This window comes from Boleophthalmus pectinirostris, unplaced genomic scaffold, assembly GCF_026225935.1.
Source record: "Boleophthalmus pectinirostris isolate CB_2022bp ecotype Guang Dong unplaced genomic scaffold, ASM2622593v1 HiC_scaffold_8, whole genome shotgun sequence".
Taxonomy (NCBI): Eukaryota; Metazoa; Chordata; class Actinopteri; order Gobiiformes; family Gobiidae; genus Boleophthalmus; species Boleophthalmus pectinirostris.
The window spans coordinates 32,633,273-32,652,837 of NW_026571515.1; the positions used below are offsets into that span (position 1 = coordinate 32,633,273).

The 19,565-nt window shown below is 38.5% G+C and overlaps 1 protein-coding gene across 1 annotated transcript in view; it reads left to right on the top strand.

Moving 5' to 3' along the window:
- Positions 1–19,565, top strand: part of scube3 (signal peptide, CUB domain, EGF-like 3) — a 203,535-nt gene that overhangs the window by 179,499 nt on the left and 4,471 nt on the right. The window contains exons 11-20 of the mRNA XM_055166159.1: positions 9,737–9,859; positions 9,972–10,088; positions 10,708–10,803; positions 13,275–13,391; positions 14,519–14,680; positions 15,203–15,406; positions 15,859–16,020; positions 16,371–16,538; positions 18,033–18,194; positions 18,816–19,013. Coding sequence (XP_055022134.1) covers positions 9,737–9,859; positions 9,972–10,088; positions 10,708–10,803; positions 13,275–13,391; positions 14,519–14,680; positions 15,203–15,406; positions 15,859–16,020; positions 16,371–16,538; positions 18,033–18,194; positions 18,816–19,013 — 1,509 coding nt within the window. The remainder of the gene's footprint in view (positions 1–9,736; positions 9,860–9,971; positions 10,089–10,707; positions 10,804–13,274; positions 13,392–14,518; positions 14,681–15,202; positions 15,407–15,858; positions 16,021–16,370; positions 16,539–18,032; positions 18,195–18,815; positions 19,014–19,565) is intronic.

The following is a 19,565-nucleotide window of genomic DNA, read 5'->3' on the forward strand; positions in this document are numbered from 1 at the left end:
TCAAATCACTCCAGTGCTCTGTGTTTAATGGATGATATCAACAAATTTTCGAGACATCTTCAAGCAGAACAGTATTTCTAAACACATTATAAAATCACAATTATCCTCCTGTGGCTGTTGAAATTATTCTTTCAACAAATTTGTCTGTGTCTCCAAACATCGTATCAGTTTTTCATTACATTCCAGCAGTGACACAAAACACAACGCTTAAAAAAAAAAAAAAGAAAGAAAGAAAAAAAGTAAGTGGGTGCTCATTTTGATGGATCACCGTTTTTAGCGCGGTTTTAAGTCTCTGTGAGTTGATTTTTCCGACGCATTGAAATGAGACGGAACAGGTGGCTACCCGGAAGGCACCAAATCAATCTGAAAGCAGCAGCGCGCAAGTATAATGTAAAGCCTAGACATTTTGTGCTGTACTTAATGGACTCCGAAGTGAAAAAAAACTGACTATTGGGCCGTCTGAAAGTACGCGAAGTAGCAGCCACATCTATCAGGCTTTAGCAGGTACCAATTGTACTCGGGTCTGTGCCGTTATGATGGAGGGAGCTAAGATGGAGTGGAGTGCTAATCACCTGTCTTTACCGCCTCGGGCTTGAAAGTATATATTTTTTTCGTTCTTACCATGAGAGGAAAAGGACGTGCTCACTTGGGTGAACATGATGAAATGGTTGTGTAGAAGTCGCTCCAGTGCATTGGACGGAACAAAGTAATTGTAATTGTGGTTTCACTTTGTAATATTGAAAATGTATTTTTATGAAGGTGCATATGTACATAGGGGTTAGTTTTGCTGCTCAGGACGCATGCAATCCATTTTAACATACCTTAATTTCCGTAAAACCCGCTACTTTTTCACCCACTTTGAACCCTGCAGCTTAAACAATGATGCGGCTAATTTATAGATGGATTATTTGTTTATCAACACAGCGGATGTGTACGCAGCCTGAGTGTAGAAAGCGCCGCTGTCTGTACAGGAATGTAACAATATCCATATCTCTTGGTACAATATTTTCACGATACACATCTCACGGTACGATATTTATTGTGATATTTTGTGGAGGCTAACAAAACTGTTAATATGCTACTTTTTCCTGCTTTGACAAGACTTAATCCAAAGAACTAAGATTTTAAAAGTGCTTAGAACTGTTATTTCTTCTTGTAGTCTACACTGAAATGGAGCAAAGGATCATGGTCTATGTAGTTCCCTTTGTCTTTTTTAACTATTGCTGAACCATAACTCTTAATTTAAGCAAAGAGGCTTGCAATTTGATATATTGTGATGGTCCACGATATTATTTTTGATGATACGATATCACGATATTTTGGTTAGTGTTACATCCCTATAAACTTATATATGTACTTTTTTTTTCTTTTAAAATTTTAGTTGATGCAGCTAATATTCAGGTGCATTCAATAGTTTGGAAATTATGAGTAATTACTGTAGTATGGCCTTTTTGCTACATACATTGAAATGTTGCATAGACCTCAAAAGTAAAGTATTGTAACTTTCATCTACCGTATTTTTCAGACTATAAGTCTCTCTGGAGTATAAGTCACACCAGCCAAAAAATGAGTAATGAAAAAAAAAATATATATAAGTTGCACCAGACTATAAATCCCACTTTTTGGGGGAAATTTATTTTATAAAATCAGAGACCAGGAATTGACATTTCATCTTGAAAGGTAAGGTACAGTAATAACAATAGACTAGAGAACAACAGACTGTTAATGTCACGTATGAACAGTTCTTCACATAACTATAGCATAAACAACAGAACAAGTTTACCAAACTCTTCATCTCACCCCAAATCACTAAATCCATTTAATTATTCATCCTTGGTGTCACTTCTGAGCAATTCCGACCTCTGGAAGTAAACTGAGAGCTGCTTCCTCTTCTGTGTAGCTGTTGTCACACCACCCAAACCATGAAAAAAAGTGCGAAAAATACTGTAATCATTTTTGCCGTAGTTTGGTAGCCAGTTGACCACACAATCATTAAAATTACACAGAGGGGGGCAATGAAAAATAATTTTACATACAGCTGTGTTTGAATGGGACAGTGTATATTCAAAAGGGGATATTAGGTAAAATAAATGTTTTTTTTTTTGTTTTTTTTTTCTCTTAAGTTTCTACCATCTAACTCACATTGTCAAAAAAGTGAAAGTGAAAACATAGCAACATTAAAGGTAATGTGGTGATCTAAATGTTATGTGTTAGCAGTTAGTACCTAATAGAAGTAAAATAGCGCTTCTTTAATGGACAAATAGAGTGAAAAAAAGAAAACTGAACATTTGTATAAAACTTGTTTTTGCACCTTAAGAAGGCACAATCTCGTCTGATCTCGGACGCTGAGCAGGGTTTGTCGTGGACTGGGCGACTGCTGCTGTGTATGAATGAGAGTGTGTTGGTGAGAGTGAGTGAGACAACAAATGGAAATTACCCCATGGCTCTAGCGTGTTACTGCATGTATATTACAGATTGACCAATATGGATGTATGATGTGTGATTATTTTCTCCAGACAAGTTATTTTATATTACGTCAAACTCACACACATCTTTTTTTTTTTTTTTTTTTTTTTTTAAAACCACAAACCTATAAGAGAGCTGTGTAGTCACGGTTTGTGCTGTGATCTCTTTGCACTAAAGTGAACCAAAGCTTTGTATGTATTCTTAAGGCAGCAGGTTGACCAAGACAAAATATCAGCCTCTGCTTGAGTTGTAAAGGTGCACTGTGTAACTTTTTCTGATAGAAGGTCCACCACCTGCTTGTCTCGATGGGGATGTGATTGTTTTGCCTGGAATGTTCCATAGTGCAGTATTAAACTTGTCTATTTCACATTTATTCCATTACAGGTGTTTTTATTTGTTAAAAATATTATGAAAAACAGATATACACTGAGGCGCCTCTCCAAAGATCTGACTTGTATCTAGGCCTACTTTTATTTCTGCTTATCTTCGCGGACATCGATGAGTTTAATACTTCCCTGTGGAACATTGTAGGCCGGGGTCGGCAACCTGCAGCTCCAGAGCCATTCATCCTTTTGTTGCAGCTCCCTGTGACTTTGGAAAATAAATAATGAGTATTTAATTACAATGTATTTTTTTATATATATATTTTTGCTGCTCAAAATCGCCAAAGCTGCCGATGTGCAACACCCAGCACAGATCTGGCAGCCTGAATTTACCAGGTCCTACACCAGCAGCATGATTTATTGAGCTTTTTCAACCCATGGTAGGTGGGATAAATCCAAGAAAAGAAAAGTTTCTGAAGCAAACAGAATGTTTAATGCTACGTGACCAGATTCATTTTCTATCATGGCTGATGAGACTGGTACATTTGGAACTAAATAAAATAAAATGATAACGGAACAAAAGCGCACAGCAGTTTTGATTCGCTGCGGGTAGATAATTTAAGTTTGGATTTTTGTTTTCTAAGAGGAGGGCTCAAATAGACATTGAGTAATAATGTGTTTAATGCAGCTTTACACACATTTGTTTACGTTTTACAGAAACAAAACTTAAAACCACATGGCTAATTTGCATAAACTGTAAGCGCTCTTTGTGTGGCTGATGCAGTCATCTTATGTCAGACTAAAGGACGTGACTCAGTGGAATATGAGTGTTCTTTCTGTGATAGAGAGATGTGCGGCTTATGGTGAGTCTGTTCTCTACTCTTCTGCTCTCTGCTTTTACCGTGTTGGAGATAGTTCATGTGAAACTTTTCACAGATTATAAGTCTGCATTCATAGACCATATATATGAATGGACATATATTCTCTGTAGCATTTCATTGATTTCATAAATACAAAATGCTTTTTATCTTTTATACAGAGGATACAGGTAAAAAAAAAAGAAATGCAGTGTTATTCTCATTTTTGATGTCAAAAGGGTTTTGAAGCTCTGGGTGTTTTTTCTGTGGGAGACGCTCCAAATGGCTCTTTGGGTATTTAAGGTTGCTGACCCCTCTTCTAGGCAAAGCTATAACAGCTCAATGAAGACAAGCAGTTCTACAAGAAAACACAGTGCACCTTTAAGGCCGGTAGCTGATGTATTAAAAGTGCAAATATCTCTAATGTTAACATGCAGTGTTCACTCCAATTTAACTAATAATCATCACCATTGGCATTGCACTCTCCAAAGCTTATAAATAAAACCAGCTGTGCCTCATCTGTCAATATCCATCACCCCTTTACTGTCCTAACTGGCTCGGTCTGCAGTTGGCCCTATGTTTAAAGCACTTTGAGTTGTTTGGCAGTCATTTTTCCTACTGATAAACGACACAGCGGGACACTCTCACCTTGGTTACGGCCTGTAGTGAGAAACCGCCACTCCGAGCGCCATAAATCTCTGAGGTTATCTGAAATTTTCAACAACAGAAAATGGAGAGGAAATCGTCCATCACTAGCGTCTGTTACCCGGGTGCTTTGGAGAGACTGTTTGGCGGCACATCTCCTCTTGTTTAAATGCTCTGTGTGCTCCATCATAGTCCATCATGAGGGGAGAAATGATCATCTCTTGCTCCCCCCCTCTGCTCCTATCACACCACTTTTACTGTTGGGCCCTCCGAGAATGGATGTAATAAAACTATAAACAGCAAGTTTAACACAGCCTTATTTGAACTGTGCATGCAAAATAGGGAGGTTAGGGGTGGACATATGGTGAAGTGGTTAGGTCAAGCACACATAGCTCATTACCTATTTCAGTGTTTTCAGTGTTTAGTGCTTTCTGAGTCTAGACAATTTGCTGAATGTGTGTCCTTGCTCTTCACCTTATTTTAAACTATACTAAAGGGCATGATGGGTAAATAGAAAATAAAAAATCTTTCTAGTTGAGGAATAAATATTATATAGTTAGATACATGTGCCTGTGGAGGTAATCTCCTACTTTGAGGTAGATTGCACATCAGATGACTCTCCAATATTAAAGACGACCTGTTGTGCTTGTGTCTGCTTTATAACTATAATGTAGAAAATGACTACGCAATGCTGCTGAATCCTACTTGTACCACAGAATAAGAAAATGAAATTGGAGATGATGTAAGTACAGAGCAGTGGGCGTGTGCCGTGGCAGTGAAAACAGATTGATCGTCAATATGGCATCTTGAAAAAAAGTGATCAAAGATTGCTCAAACATGCACAAATCACTCCAAATACAACTTTGGGTGAGTAAATGGTGAGGGGAAACAATCCGTGTATCATTTGTTCATTTGTTTTTCAATATAAAACCAAAAATATGAAAACGAAAAACAACTGTTTTTTTTTGTTTTTGTTTTTTTCATTATTTGTCTCCAAAACCAAACAATTCATTTTTTCAATTTTCGATTTTAAATGAATAATGGAAACAACACATAACGGCCGTTTCCCGTTTTCATGATTTAAACTGTGATGCTGGACTTTTGCTGTGCATACTGAACCAGGACTAAAGCAGGTCCGGGACCAGACTGGAACCAGACCGGGACTGAGACCAGGACTGAGACATGCGAATGGGAACAGGTCCAGGACTCAGACCGGGACCAGACTGGGACTGAGACGGGAACCAGACCAGGACTGACACTGGGACTGACACTGGGGCTGAGACTGGGAACAGACCAGGACTGAAAATGGTTTAGTCCTGATTTAGTATTGTTTTAGTCCTGATTCAGTCCTGGTTCAGTCTGTATGCGGCACAAAAAGTCCAGCATCACACTTTAAGTCACGGAAACAGAAAACGGCCATTATCCGTTTTTTTTACCAGTATTCATTTAAACACAAAATCCAAAATCGTTATCTGTTTTTTTTGTTTGTTTGTTTGTTTTTTGTTTTGTTTTTTTCATTTTGATTTTGGAGACAAATAATGAAGAAGAAAAAATATATATATATATGTGTGTGTGTGTGTGTGCGCGTGTGTGTGTTTTTCTTATTTTTGGTTTTATATTGAAAAACTAATGAACGAATGATACACGGATTGGAAACAACTATAACATGGTCTAAAAAGTCCAGTTTAATATATAACCTCTTTTACCTCATATTTACAACGTTTACTGCAATGCTTGTTGATTTATTCTTTGTATTTTTCTGTTTTTTTTTACTTATACGCTGCCATGTTTGTTTTGTCACAAATGAGCCATGCTTTTCTCTGATTGGTTAATCCATCTATTGGGTATCATGTGGAGACTGGATATGGTTCCAAACCAAATGTCTTTGTAAAGTATTGTATCAGCATGTGGTCTGGGCTGGGCTGGCCAGGCCATAGATCCACAGAGCCCATGGCTTACAAATAACCCTTGAAGTTGAAGTGAGTATTTTTAGAACAGAACTAGTTTAGTCTTGAATAATATGTCATCAGAATCCAAGTGTTTGAAACTCTCCCCTCATAAAAAACAAACTGACACTTTTTTAATTGAAGTTATTTCTTTCATAAAGGTCCAATATGCAAACACCACTCTTGTGAGCTTTAAGCCACCTCAAAAACATAACCCTGGAGTTGTGTTTTGTTTCATTCACCCATGTTTGAGTAACTCTTTAGTTTTCTGTCTACTCCAATGCTCAAAATGTCTGTTCCACCTTGTAATGTCATGTCATGGTGGTGTTCAAGTTAACAGCTACCTTTTACCTTTAGTTCAGTAGAGATTGGCAATTCCAGATCTGAAGCAGGGCCTGGTTAGTACTTGGATGGGAGACCACTGAGAAAAATCAGGTGCCATAGTGGGGCACCGGTTTCAAAACAAAACAAAACTATCTTTGTGTCCTTAGGCAAGACACTTCACCCACATTGCCAAATATGAAAGTGGGGTGAACATGAGTGTTGGTGGTGGTCAGAGGGACAGATGGTGCAGATTGGCAGCCTCGCATCCGTCAGCCTGCCCCAGGGCAACTGTGACTACAGTAGTAGCTTACCACTTCCAGGTACTGACTGAATGAATAATGAACCAAATTATAAAGCAACTTTGAGCGTCTGGAAAAGTGCTATATAAGACTCATGCAGTACTATTAAAAAAAACAAAAAACAGCACAGGGCTATAATTTATACTTCAGAAATACAGTAACTCTTAACTGTAATTGCATTAGTGGTTCTGAAATCACCCATAGTAGCTCTAACCCATTCTCAATCCTGCACTAAAAGCTGCTGAAAAGCTGTGGTTTCCAGCTATCCGCACAAAATCAACTCAATATGAATGAATTAGTGAGCATTTAAAGTTATATTAAACTTGTCTATCTCTTTGCAAGTCAACCATCATGAATAGCTCCGCCGAGATGTTCGACATGCACTTTTATTCCCTTGGCACGTCTTTGAATCCTTGTTTTAAAAAGAAAAACATGTTGTAAAGGTCAGTGTGGATCTCTTCTCTCCCACTCAAGAATAAAGTCAAACCAAACAACTGGCAGATGAGCTCACCCCTCCATCAGATATTCATTAAAAGTTCTTTGTCTTCTAAACCGCGTTACTTTGATGTGGCTGGATAAGTAGCGTATCTGGGCGTCGCGTTGGCAGTACTGATGAAGTCATAGCATTCTCTGGGGAAGGTGGAGGCGCGCGGGCTCTTTGTGCGCGCTGAATAATTGAATGAGACAACCTTGGAGCATTTCATATCAGCTCTCCACATCATCAATCAATGCCACCATTGCCTGTCTCATCCCGGGGCCGACCACGATTTAAAACACTAAACTCATTACATGTGCGCAGCGGATGCTTTTAGTGACTTAAGTGCACGCTCAAAGGTGATAGTGATTCTCCGTGAACTGCAAGAGTATCTATGTTTGACTAAGAAAGATACTGTATAATGATTTGTATGGAAATTCAACATATCTGAGCTGAAGTGTGCTATGTTTTTGTGAATTTCAGTTTCCTGTTGTATGTAATATTTTGAATGCTTTTTCTCATTCAAAAGATTTTGTTTTTAAACCGTTAATCACTATGGCAATGGGCCTAAATTCTCTTCATTCTGAAACCCATGGTGATAGGTTTGGAGAGGTTAACATTGGCTAGGGGTAGCCAGGCTGCCGCCACCTAGTGCCTCCGCTCAATTTCATTTCTCTCCAGCGACTTGGTCAAGAATCGGAATACACTAAACGGTTTGCAAGAACCCTGGAAGTGCGAGTCCGGACACCGGCCAATCAGCGAAGAGCCATACATTCTGTGTTGGCAACGATTCCCGGGATCGAGGATTTAAAGCCGGAACAAAGAGAATGTTTGGTCAATTTTATTAAGGGGAAAGACTTTATGGCCCTTCTTCCTATGGGATTTGAGAAAAGCTTAATATACCAGTTAGTCCAGTTAGCGACACATTACATATGTCATGACCAAATAGCAGCAATTTGTTAAATAAATAAAAGTACCCACCTATTGTCGAGCAAACGAATCCTAATGCTGCGAGGTCAGATGGTTTCCACGAAGTGAAACCAGCTGATGAATCAGGCTAGGTTAGGGGTGGATGATGTGCCAAAAAAAAAAAAAAAAAAATCAGCCATTTAATATCTTAAAATTGATTTAAGGCATAAATCATAAGTCATCTACTTGGTCTGAAAGTTATCTCTGCACTATGATTGGTTAAATCCAGCTGTCAATCACTCATACTGACCAATAGCATAAGTGGGTTGGAAAAAGCACCTGCGTTTAATAATGAGTTACTGCATCACAAAATAACGATTTCACAAAACTGGATGTTGTCACAGGGATCAGATTATGATTTGATTTTATTATAGTTATTACGTTTCTACTCTCTCCATAAACAAGTGAAACTGAGAACTAGTTCATGAGTAGATCCAAGCATACTATTGTGTCATTGAGCATTTAACCTGTGTAGACATAAGCATAAGCCGATATATTTTTGGGCAGCTATGTGGGTCAGATTTTATTATTTTCCTCAACTTTAATGTGTTAAATTTACTGCAATCTCACCCACAGCCCCTTTCTTTCTTTTTTTAACCACAAGCCTATAAGGAAACGGTTTAGTCATGTTTTCTGCTGTTATCTCTTTGTACTGAAGTGCTGAAATAAATCTTTATGTGTATTCTTTACGCAGCAGGTTAGCCCAAACAAAATATCGACCCGTGCTCAAGATTTAAGGCCGATAGCTGATGCGCTAAAAAGTGGAAATATCGGGCTGTCTGTGAAAGTAGACTCCAGCGACAAGGGTGGGCGGGGCGTGTGGGTGCTCGGTGAATGACTAAAACTTTAAAGCCCAAATTTCTGCGCGTACACTGTCTCCATCATAACTTGTTTATATGGTGTCAAGGATAGTGCATTTCTCGATCAAAGAGATTTTGGAAGTTAGAAATTCACGTTCAGATTCAGCATAATGGGCTTTGTCGCACAATAAGAATACAGAACACTTGTACGTGAACCTTCCTTCAAGACCTGTAACTGTACTGTGCTACTGACTTTTTGAAATACATAACAATGATTTCTCTCTAATCAAGATTCAGACAACCCAACCCCAAATACATAAATACAGTATATTGAAAATGCACACGTACGATCAATATTCAGTTGTAATGCATTTTGTACACAATATCTTGCCCTGGGCTTGTGTTGTAGCTGCCCTTTTCTCACAAATGCCTTGCCTGAATAAAATCTACAAATCTCAGTGGGAATTTGCTGTCTAGTTTCTGAATAAAATCGAAACTCAGATAAGCAAATCTGTTTTATTACTAACTTGATTTGACAGTTTACATTTTTTTGTTTTATCCAGTACCTTTCTCCAGTTGCATTAATTATCTGCACTAATTCTGTTTCGTCTGTGTTTTGATGTGTTTTACAGATATCGACGAGTGCAGTATAAATAGAGGAGGTTGTAAATATGGCTGCATAAACACACTGGGCAGCTATGAATGTACCTGTCCTCCTGGATTCAAACTCCACTGGAACAGGAAGGACTGCATCGGTATGTGGTTACACTGCCCTCTGCTGGCTGTTCCGAGATCTCACGCTTGACCCAATACTATTTCTGAGTGTGTGGAAGTTGCAGTAGCATGTTAAATTGTTGTATTTTCCAGAGCTGGTGAAATGTCCTCCCGGGCTTGTAGCTCCGAAAGCGACTCTGACCTGCAGCAAAACAGGCAAAAAGGAGAGCTGCTCCCTCACATGTGCCTCCAAAGCTCACTATCTAGCAGGTAGGATAATTTTGTTTTATTTTGAACTAATAAAACAAATATGTGTATATGTATATATTGTGTAATTGCAATATTAAACTGCAATGCTATTATCATGGACTTGTATAAATTGGACACTCTTTGTTTTTATCTGGCCGCATATGTACACCAACTACATTAACCGTAATATTTTGCTCTATTCCCAGCAGCTAACATGAAAAGTTACCATATTATGCGAATTTATTCTAGTGAGCTTTAAGCCATGTTAGAATGTTGTTACCTCATCAAAAACTTAACCGAAGTTGTGTTTTGTTTCATTCACATATGTTTGCATAATCCGTTTATTATTAATGTGTACGTCTCCAAAATTTGAGGGAAGAACTCAGCCTTTGTGTGTTATGTGTGAATGGAAAAAAACACAAATCCAGGTGAGTTTTTGATGAGGAAACAATCTCATAAAATTTATCATAATTTTTGAATTATGATCATAACAAGGTTCCTCAGGGTCAGGTCCAAACAGCATTTCAGTCTCCCCACTGACCTCCCCAAGGTCTTAAGCTATTCTGACTTTGTTTATCACTAGTATTGAAATATCATTGTGTATAGTTTTGTGGTGATGACTTTTGCCTGTGTGTTCCAGAGTCCGATAACAGTTACTCTGTGAGCTGTGGCATCCCCATCCTCAGAGGGAAGAGCTCTCCCTCCAGGCTCAACAGCAGCAGCCAGACATGTATAGGTCTGTAACACTCTGTGCCTGCACTGTAATAACCTACAAAAAGCATTTGAAACAGTATGTGGAACTTAGCATAACATTTAACAACTTAACTTAACATTTGTGTTAATATTTTTAGAACTACACATTTAATAGTCTTAATGAAGCACGGACAAAGTCTTTATTCATAATGCACATAATTTATTAAGAATGATATAAACTTTTTAACTAATAGCCTAATCCAGGGGTGGGCAAACTTTTTGGTTCAGGGGCCATATAGGGCTCTAAAAATTGACAGAAGGGCCGGAGAGGAGGCAGAACGTGTTAAGAGCCCGGCTCCATTGCACTCGTATTTACGCTCATGTAGAACGTATTTGACACTAGGCGCTGCAACTTCTGGAGACGCAGAAGTTTCAGAACGCATGAGGAGTGAATGAGGTCTGCTCCACCACACACCACATGAGAACATTAGCCCTACGCGGTTAGATCATATTACTAAATTAAGCAGTGTCTACTCCACAGTGTCTTATCATGAATGCATTCACCAAAAAGGGACTACCTCTACTGTACATAATTGGTATTAATTTTAACATTGCATCTGAATCCTTATAGACTTAGCATTATCACCATACGAAAAGAGACAATGCCCCTTTATATCTCGAACACTTCTACCTCCATCATGGTCTGAATACGCCGCCCAAAAGAATACTTTCCCATAAAGCATTGCGGCCAACATAATGCACCTCCCCTTAATGTATATATATATAGTGCGCCATCTACTGGGAAACGCGGGAAATGCAGGAAAAATAAAACAGTAACAAGGTTTATTATTGTAATTTATTCCAGTTCGCCGAACCTGAATAAATTACTTTAATTATACTATAAGTTCGGCGAACTTGAATAAATTATTGTAATTTATTCAGGTTCGCCGAACTTGAATAAAAGACAATAATAAACCTTGTTACTGTTTTATTTTTCCTGCATTTCCGGCGTTTCCCAGTAGACGGCGCACTATATATACATTGAGGGGCGGTGCATTATGTTGGCCGCAATGCTTTATGGGAAAGTATTCTTTCGGGCAGCGTATTTGGACCATAAGTCAGGTAGAAGTGTTCAAGATATAAAGCTGCACTGGTTCAGCTTATGTATACTTCAAAAAAAAGTCTGAACTCTGTACGTTTCAGAATACCTGTTCTGATCAGGACAGGCTTTTAGGATCTTTAACAGAGGATCCCTAGTTATTAACGCCCCAATTGTGTTACGGTGGATGAACTTCCTGACTCGCGGGCCACATAGGGGCTGAAGGAGGGCTGGAAAGGAAGACAGGACGTAACTTGATAAGAGCTCAGATTTGTTACGTTCTTCACATTTAGTTAAGACTTCAGACGCGTGCTACACGTTCCATCACTGCTGTGAAAGATTCAGAACACATAAATCCATTAAGACCTGTTCCACTGCACACCACTAGTGTAAGTATATCATGAGTTCACTGTTCACAAATATGACTACTAACAGCTCATAAACTAAGCTCACGCCGAACAACCACAAACGCACGGAAATGTTGTACACGTTAATAATTACAACCCGGAGGCCATAAGTTTTCTTGATTGATTTTTACAAAGTCAAATAGGAAGCAGTGCAGTCTTATATCTTAAGCACCAACTACTTCACTCATGGTCCGAATAACTCCTGTAAGAACACTTTCCCATAAAGCATTGCGGCCAACCTAATGCACCGCCCCTCAATGTATATATAGTGCGCCATCTACTGGGAAATGCTGGAAATGCATGACAAATAAAACATCAACAAGGTTTATTATTGTAATTTATTCCAGTTCGGCGGGCCGGATTAAAAGGTTTAAAGGGCCGCATACGGCCCCCGGGCCGTAGTTTGCCCACCCCTGGCCTAATCCCTTAATTCAGTAATTACTATGCCTTTATAAATGCCCTAACTCCATAAATTAAATAGTTACTAAGCCTGAATTATTCTTAATGAACTATTAATAAACTATTTGCTCATTATGAATTAAGTCTTTCTTCACACATGTGATAAACACTGTAGTGTTTATCCAGTCTCCACTTAATAATTCTTATTCACAACACAAAATACTGATGAACTTTGGTCTACATGTTATGCATTGTTTAGTTTGTTTAGCTTTGTAACTGCTTTCTAAAATATAAACCTTTTGTTTTCTTCAGTAAAATTAATTTGATGCTTGCTGTTACACACATCACATACATTGTTTAGAATATCAATCAATCTTTGCACACTTTACTACACAAGGGGACCAAAGTACTTTCCAATAAAATCAACACTATAAAAACATGCAAAAACATTAAACAATGAAACATAAAACCAATTGTTGTGACACTCCATTACTGAATGTTAAAGCCAGTCTGAATATAAAATGCATTATTGAAGGCAGAAAGTGGAGTTGTATAAAAAGTGAAAAGTGTGTGTTTTGTTTGTGCTCACGGTGCTGTGTTTGTCTGTAGAGACTCTGGCCCCTCCAGTGAAACAAACAGCTTCTTTCAAGATTAAAAACGCCAAGTGCCACCTGCACCCCAAACTGACGGGTCGCACAGAGGACCGCGGGCGGACGCTGGGACCTGGTCTGTCTGCACAAAACTACTACACTTTTAAATAGAAAAGTCTTTATAGGGTCATGTTCTGCAGGTATTGGCTTGAGATTTTAGATTGTAATCATGTCTCTTTCTTATATTGAAGTGGAAGTATTACGTTATCTATTTAATTGTACATTTATATTATGCAAAAACAAAAAATATGCAAATTGTCCCCTTTGTTTCCTTCTGTCTATGTGACATTTTTGTTGAAATTTAGTTATTCATATGTCAATCAATCAGGAACACTTTGTTCCTAAGGGGTAATTTAATCACATTGCGATGTAAAATACAATAACAATAGAAAAGCTCAAACAAAAGTCTCAGTGCAGCTCAACAAGAACAGTTATTATATACAGTACTGTGTTAAGGCACCTTGAGGAGAGTAGCAGCCCTCAGGACAAAAGTGTCTATATTCTTGTTCCTAAATATCTTCTGTACACTTTTATTTAGATTTTATAAAATTTGGTAATTTATTTAGGTTTATATGAGCAAAAAGTCTAGAACTACCCAGATCAACTTAACATTTACAATGGAGTCCGTTTGCACACACAGTCAATGGCTCACACTGGTGCTGGTTTGATCCAGTTTTAGTCCTGTTGTAGACTTGGTCTGGTCCTATTCTAGTCCTGGTTTAGTCCTGGTCCAGTCCAACTTTAGTTCCAGTGTACTGAACTGGAGCATATCCCCTGTCGGGACCTGGTGTCTGTATACACACTCTTTATTATTGGAATTATTGGGACCTGTTTTCCTTAAAGGGCCAAATATGAGGTCCCTGTGATGTAAATCTTTTATTATTAGATCAACAACATGCTTTGGGTTATATTATATGGGTTATAGTAGGTTAGGATTTTGGTTAACATTAGGAACAGTCTCCAGGTAAAGAATGTAAGTCCATGTAATATCCCCAATAAGCATGGAAACCCAACAGGAGTGCGTGTGTGCTGTGTGTGAACATGTCCTTAGTGGCATGGTCCACTATCCTGATATATTATTCAATAACACCACAACATTCTTAGATAGTCATTTAGCCTGCCTAACACTATCCACCTGTAGAATACCAATGCCACGAGTAACCCAGCTCCTGAATGCTTAATGATTCTCCTCTGTGTGTGCAGGAGGGGGGCAGCCCTGTAGTAACTGCCTGGTCACATTTGTCAACCTCAAATGTGACTCCACCAAAAAATCTAAAGGCCGTCGGGCTCGAAACTCTCCCAACAAAGAAGTGACGCGCATCACTCTGGAGTTGGAGGCAGAGGTCAAACCTGGAGACACCACCGGTCAGTGCAAGTGAACTAATAAAAAGTGTACTGTGGTAAGATGATTGTTTAGAGTTGAGCAATGAACAGAAATATTTTTATATACAGTACATGTAATCAATTATTTAAAGATTAAAAGGTGTTTATTTGATTTTCATACAATGCATTACTTTTGTTATAAACTAAATAAATGTAACAGTCATTTTAAAAGCCTGCATTTTGCAGAAAGCAAGACCCTTAGAGATAGTTTTGCTGAGAACTAAATATATCCAATCTCCACTGGGTCTTGTAACTATAAAATATGCTAACCCCAGACATCTACAGGCATTAAAAAAGGAAAAGGAAAAAGGACTGTGCATACTAATGAACATTTGTAAGAGATGTAATAGTTGTGTTAGTTAAAGGTGCAAGCTAGTGGCGGATCCTCCACTAGAAAGGTCATATACTTTAAGCCGTAACGTTTCAGTCTTACAATTTTTTTTCAACCCTAAACTTGTTATATTTCCTCATGCCCATGTATTCCTGTTACTTATACTTATACAGGGAGTTGTAACCTGAGTTGCCTCAGACAGCGGATGGAGAAGCAGGTGAAAACGTACATCAAGGCTCTGAAGAAGTCCATAAACCAGGAGCGCTTCCTGATCCGAGTGGCTGGACTGGAATATGAGGTCGCACAGAAGCTCCCTCAGGCCGCTCCCATCCAGGAGGTCTGTGGTCCAGGCTGGGAGAGGGACAGCGGGAGATGTGGTAAGAACAACAGGATTTTAAACATAGTCTAATCTGCTTATAGAGAGTCTAAAATGGGTGCAAGTGAAAGACTTTTTAAAACTCTTTTTACACACAGTGAGTTCTATCTTTTGGGGTTTATTGGTCCAAAACAATGGCTAAAATACAAAAAATGCTTCATTAATGGAGTATAAGTTTCACAATAAAATATTATTGGGCCAAATCATTTATGTGACTTATGCCTTTTTAAAATAGTTTTCCATGACAACAGAGTTTCTTTTACTAATTAAGAGAACAAAACATGGACTTTTTTTTCCCCACTCCGTTTTTGAGAACTGTGCTTTTCTGTTGCATACACGATGTGACTGTGTAAATGATGCTGCAATGTTTTCCTTGGTACAAACTCAATCATTTATGAAGTTCCATACTTGTGGCCTTCCCCTGACTAAAGTTGTCTCTGCTGTTTCTCTCAGTCAGATGTTCTTCGGGCTCGTACTACCACGGAGAGCAGGAGCGCTGTGTGTCCTGTCCACCAGGAACCTTTCAGGAGAAGGAGGGGCAGCTGGCCTGTGACCTCTGCCCTGGAAGTGATGGACACGGGCCAATGGGAGCCAAGAACATCTCCTCCTGTGCAGGTGGGGGCAGTGTAGAATGGGATTTTTTAACCTGGGGTATGGGTTTTGCAGATGGTATCATAACAAAGACTAACTAACAACTAACTAACTAACAAACTATTAGTTTGATGTGGGGAGTCTGAAAACAGTTGTTTTTACATGAACACCTGTGCTGGGTTTGGGAGATATGTAATTGTTTTTAGAGCTTATCATGTCTTTAAGTCAACCAAGAATTTCTTTTACTCACCTACAGCCACATCTCTACAGAATTGGACTATTTATACTGCTTGCTATACTCATATATATATATACTGTTTTCATTGTGTTGAATTGAGTTTTTTGAGCCTGTTGTTGGTTTCCTCCATGTTTAGGCCAGTGCCCCACAGGCTTCTTCTCCAGTGATGGTTTTAAGCCGTGTCAGCCATGTCCACAGGGGACCTACCAGCCGGATCTGGGCCGGACCCTGTGCTTCCCATGTGGAGGAGGACTGAGCACCAAGAGGGAGGGTGCCAGCTCCTTCCATGACTGCGAGGTCAAAGGTCAGTCTCATTTGTGTCAAGTTTATGTATTATGAGGACAAGACATTTCAGTTGTTTGATAAAGCATACATACAACTAAAACTCAATGCCCTACCTAGAAAAAACTGTTCATCTCTAACTGCTGAGTTGGAAAAAACATGTGAAAAAATGCATAAATAGAACTGTTTCTCAAAAGATGATCAGAGAGTTCTTAAAGGAACTGCGCATAACCTGCATTCTTACAGTTTAAGTAATACAATCACAACTGAACCTGAGATGCCAGTGTCTTAACTTGCCTATAAAGGACACACACGTTTTTTCTCTTTCTCAGTATATGGACAGCGCATGCGAAATCATCATTTCCTCACTGAGCTACAGAGGCTACACTAGCACTGATTGGCTGTAGGGTTTTGTGCACCATGCCTACTTTAGTTGAATATTTGCATATTCTTTTATTTATTAGGATCATCATGTCTACCTGAGGTTAATTGCCTAAAGACATGTCCTAAAAACAATGTAAATAGTACTGTATATTTACAAAACAATTCACAAAAAATATTTGATGAGACTGTTATAGGTGCTGGCCTTTTAAAAATCTACGCTTTTTATCACCATTAATGATATTATTGTTTATTTGACCCATCCCTATTAACTGACTAACCCAGGTAGATGTAGGAGAGGAATGCAGAATCAAAGATCTATATTCTAGTCATGGTTATTCAAATTAGCTTACATCCCTACATTTTTATGTTGTGTAATTTTACTGGATTGTATTCTTCACCAGATCTGAGTCATTCAGGTGTAATTACATCTCAACATGTTCAAATGTGTTCCAGTCTTTTAAATTCTGAATGAGTAATGTTTATGTAACCACATGTAATCCTACAATGGTAATGCCCAGCCCTGTACTTTGATGCCACTGCTCCTCTTTGAGTATAGCTGGGTTTTAGATGACATCACAGCATTACAGCCTGTTTATTTTATTCGACTTGTCTTTAGCAAGGGTGTAGCATTATTCACTCAATTGATAATCATGAACCCTCAAAATTATAATAAGGCATAAAAAAATACCTAAACGTACAGTGAGACGATTAACATTAATATTACTTTCTCACTCAGAAAGTTTGATTTCATTAAGCCAGTCATACCAGATGGATATTAGAATTTTATTGCTGTTTGATCAAATAACTACTTTAATTTCTTGTAGTTCAAGGTAATACCTTACTCCATACAGTTTATTTTGTTTGAAAATAAATATCCTGAATGATAATGCATGGAACTATAAGGGAAGCAACTACCAGTGACAAACAATTTAATCCATATGAACTATGTGTTTTTCTGAACTCATACAAACGACCATTTTTAATATTTGTACATTTTAAACGATATACATCTCATAAATTGAATATTTAAACTGCATAAGAACACTAGCTCCTGTCCTCATGTGAAGCTGTGACTTCCTATTTCCAATCTCGAGTCTGAAACAACCAATTCCTTGTGTTGTGTTTGTTGCAGTCCAGTGCTCCCCGGGCCATTACTACAACACGTCAGTGCACAGGTGTATTCGCTGCCCTGTGGGAACATATCAAACTGAGTTCAGACAGAACTACTGCATCACCTGCCCCGGAAACACCACCACTGACTTTGATGGGGCCACCAGTGTCTCCCAGTGCAAGAGTGAGTACTGCTGTTACTAGAATTAAGGAAAAGGAAAAGTCTCAGCTGTCAATAACAATTTCAATACTACAATTATAACATGCCACCTGCTTGTCTCCATGGAAATGGGTTTGCTTTGCCTAGTTTATCTACATGCGTATAGGCAGAAGGTGGGTGACACCATCAAGTCACTGGTCAGATGAGTGGAGAGGCAAGTCCAAGCACAGTAAAACTGCATGTTTTTCAATGTATTTTTGCATTGAACAAATGCAACATAGGCAAGTTTAATGTATTCTTGTGGAATTCCAGGCAGAACAGTTCAACAAAGCAACATCTCCACAATGATGAGCAGGTGGCTTATCATCCACCTGAAACATTACACCTTTAATATGAATACAAATACATATTTGATAATTGCTATGACAACAGTAATTTTCATCACATTGAGACCCATGGATATATGTATTTTTTCAGTGTTGAAACCTGCTTAAATTAAGATGTAGTTTCGACACTAGTTTTACTGTTTACTCTCTCTCTTTTTTTAACAATTGTTAGAGTTAGCCCATGAAAATAACTGTTTTGTATGTACAGGTAGTCTCAGTACAAGCTGGAATCTCATTACTTTTGTTTGTGTACGTCTAGACAGGCAATGCGGCGGTGAGATGGGCGAGTTCATGGGTTACATTGAGTCACCAAACTATCCTGGGAATTACCCTGCCAACGTGGAGTGCATCTGGAATATTAACCCCCCGAGCAAACGCAAGATCCTGATCGTGGTGCCGGAGATCTTCCTGCCCTCCGAGGATGAATGTGGAGATGTGCTGGTGATGAGGAAAAACTGTGAGTGTTTGCACCCCCTTTGGATCTGATAGTGTAATTACAAGCAGAGATGGCCTGTATATGTCATCAATAGAAATCTGTTCCTTGCCACCTTGATTGCAGTCTAGACCTGCTTTATACTACTGTAACAGTTTACATATATACATAACAGTATATATATGTAACAGTATATATGTATGTGTGTGTATTACAGGGATGAGGCAAGATCTTGCAAGATCAAATAGCCTTGCGAGATTTTATCTTTTTTACATTTGGCACGGGCATGAAAGGGTTATGCATCTTGTTCAAGCTTTGGAAAGTTAAATATCTTAGAGCAGTTGTAACTAAAAGACTCTTCCACATATGATAAGACCAATATTGATGCAAATAATCACTGCTGAAGTTGGTTAAAAAATAAATAACATAATCAAATGTACGCTTGTCTAATTAACCCGCGGACAGCGCGAACCATGCTGTGTTTTTCCACGCTTAAATATTGTTTGAAAAAGATCCACAAAGAGATATTTATGCCTTCTTTATCCACAATAACTTAGCTTAAAGTGAGAAAGAAGA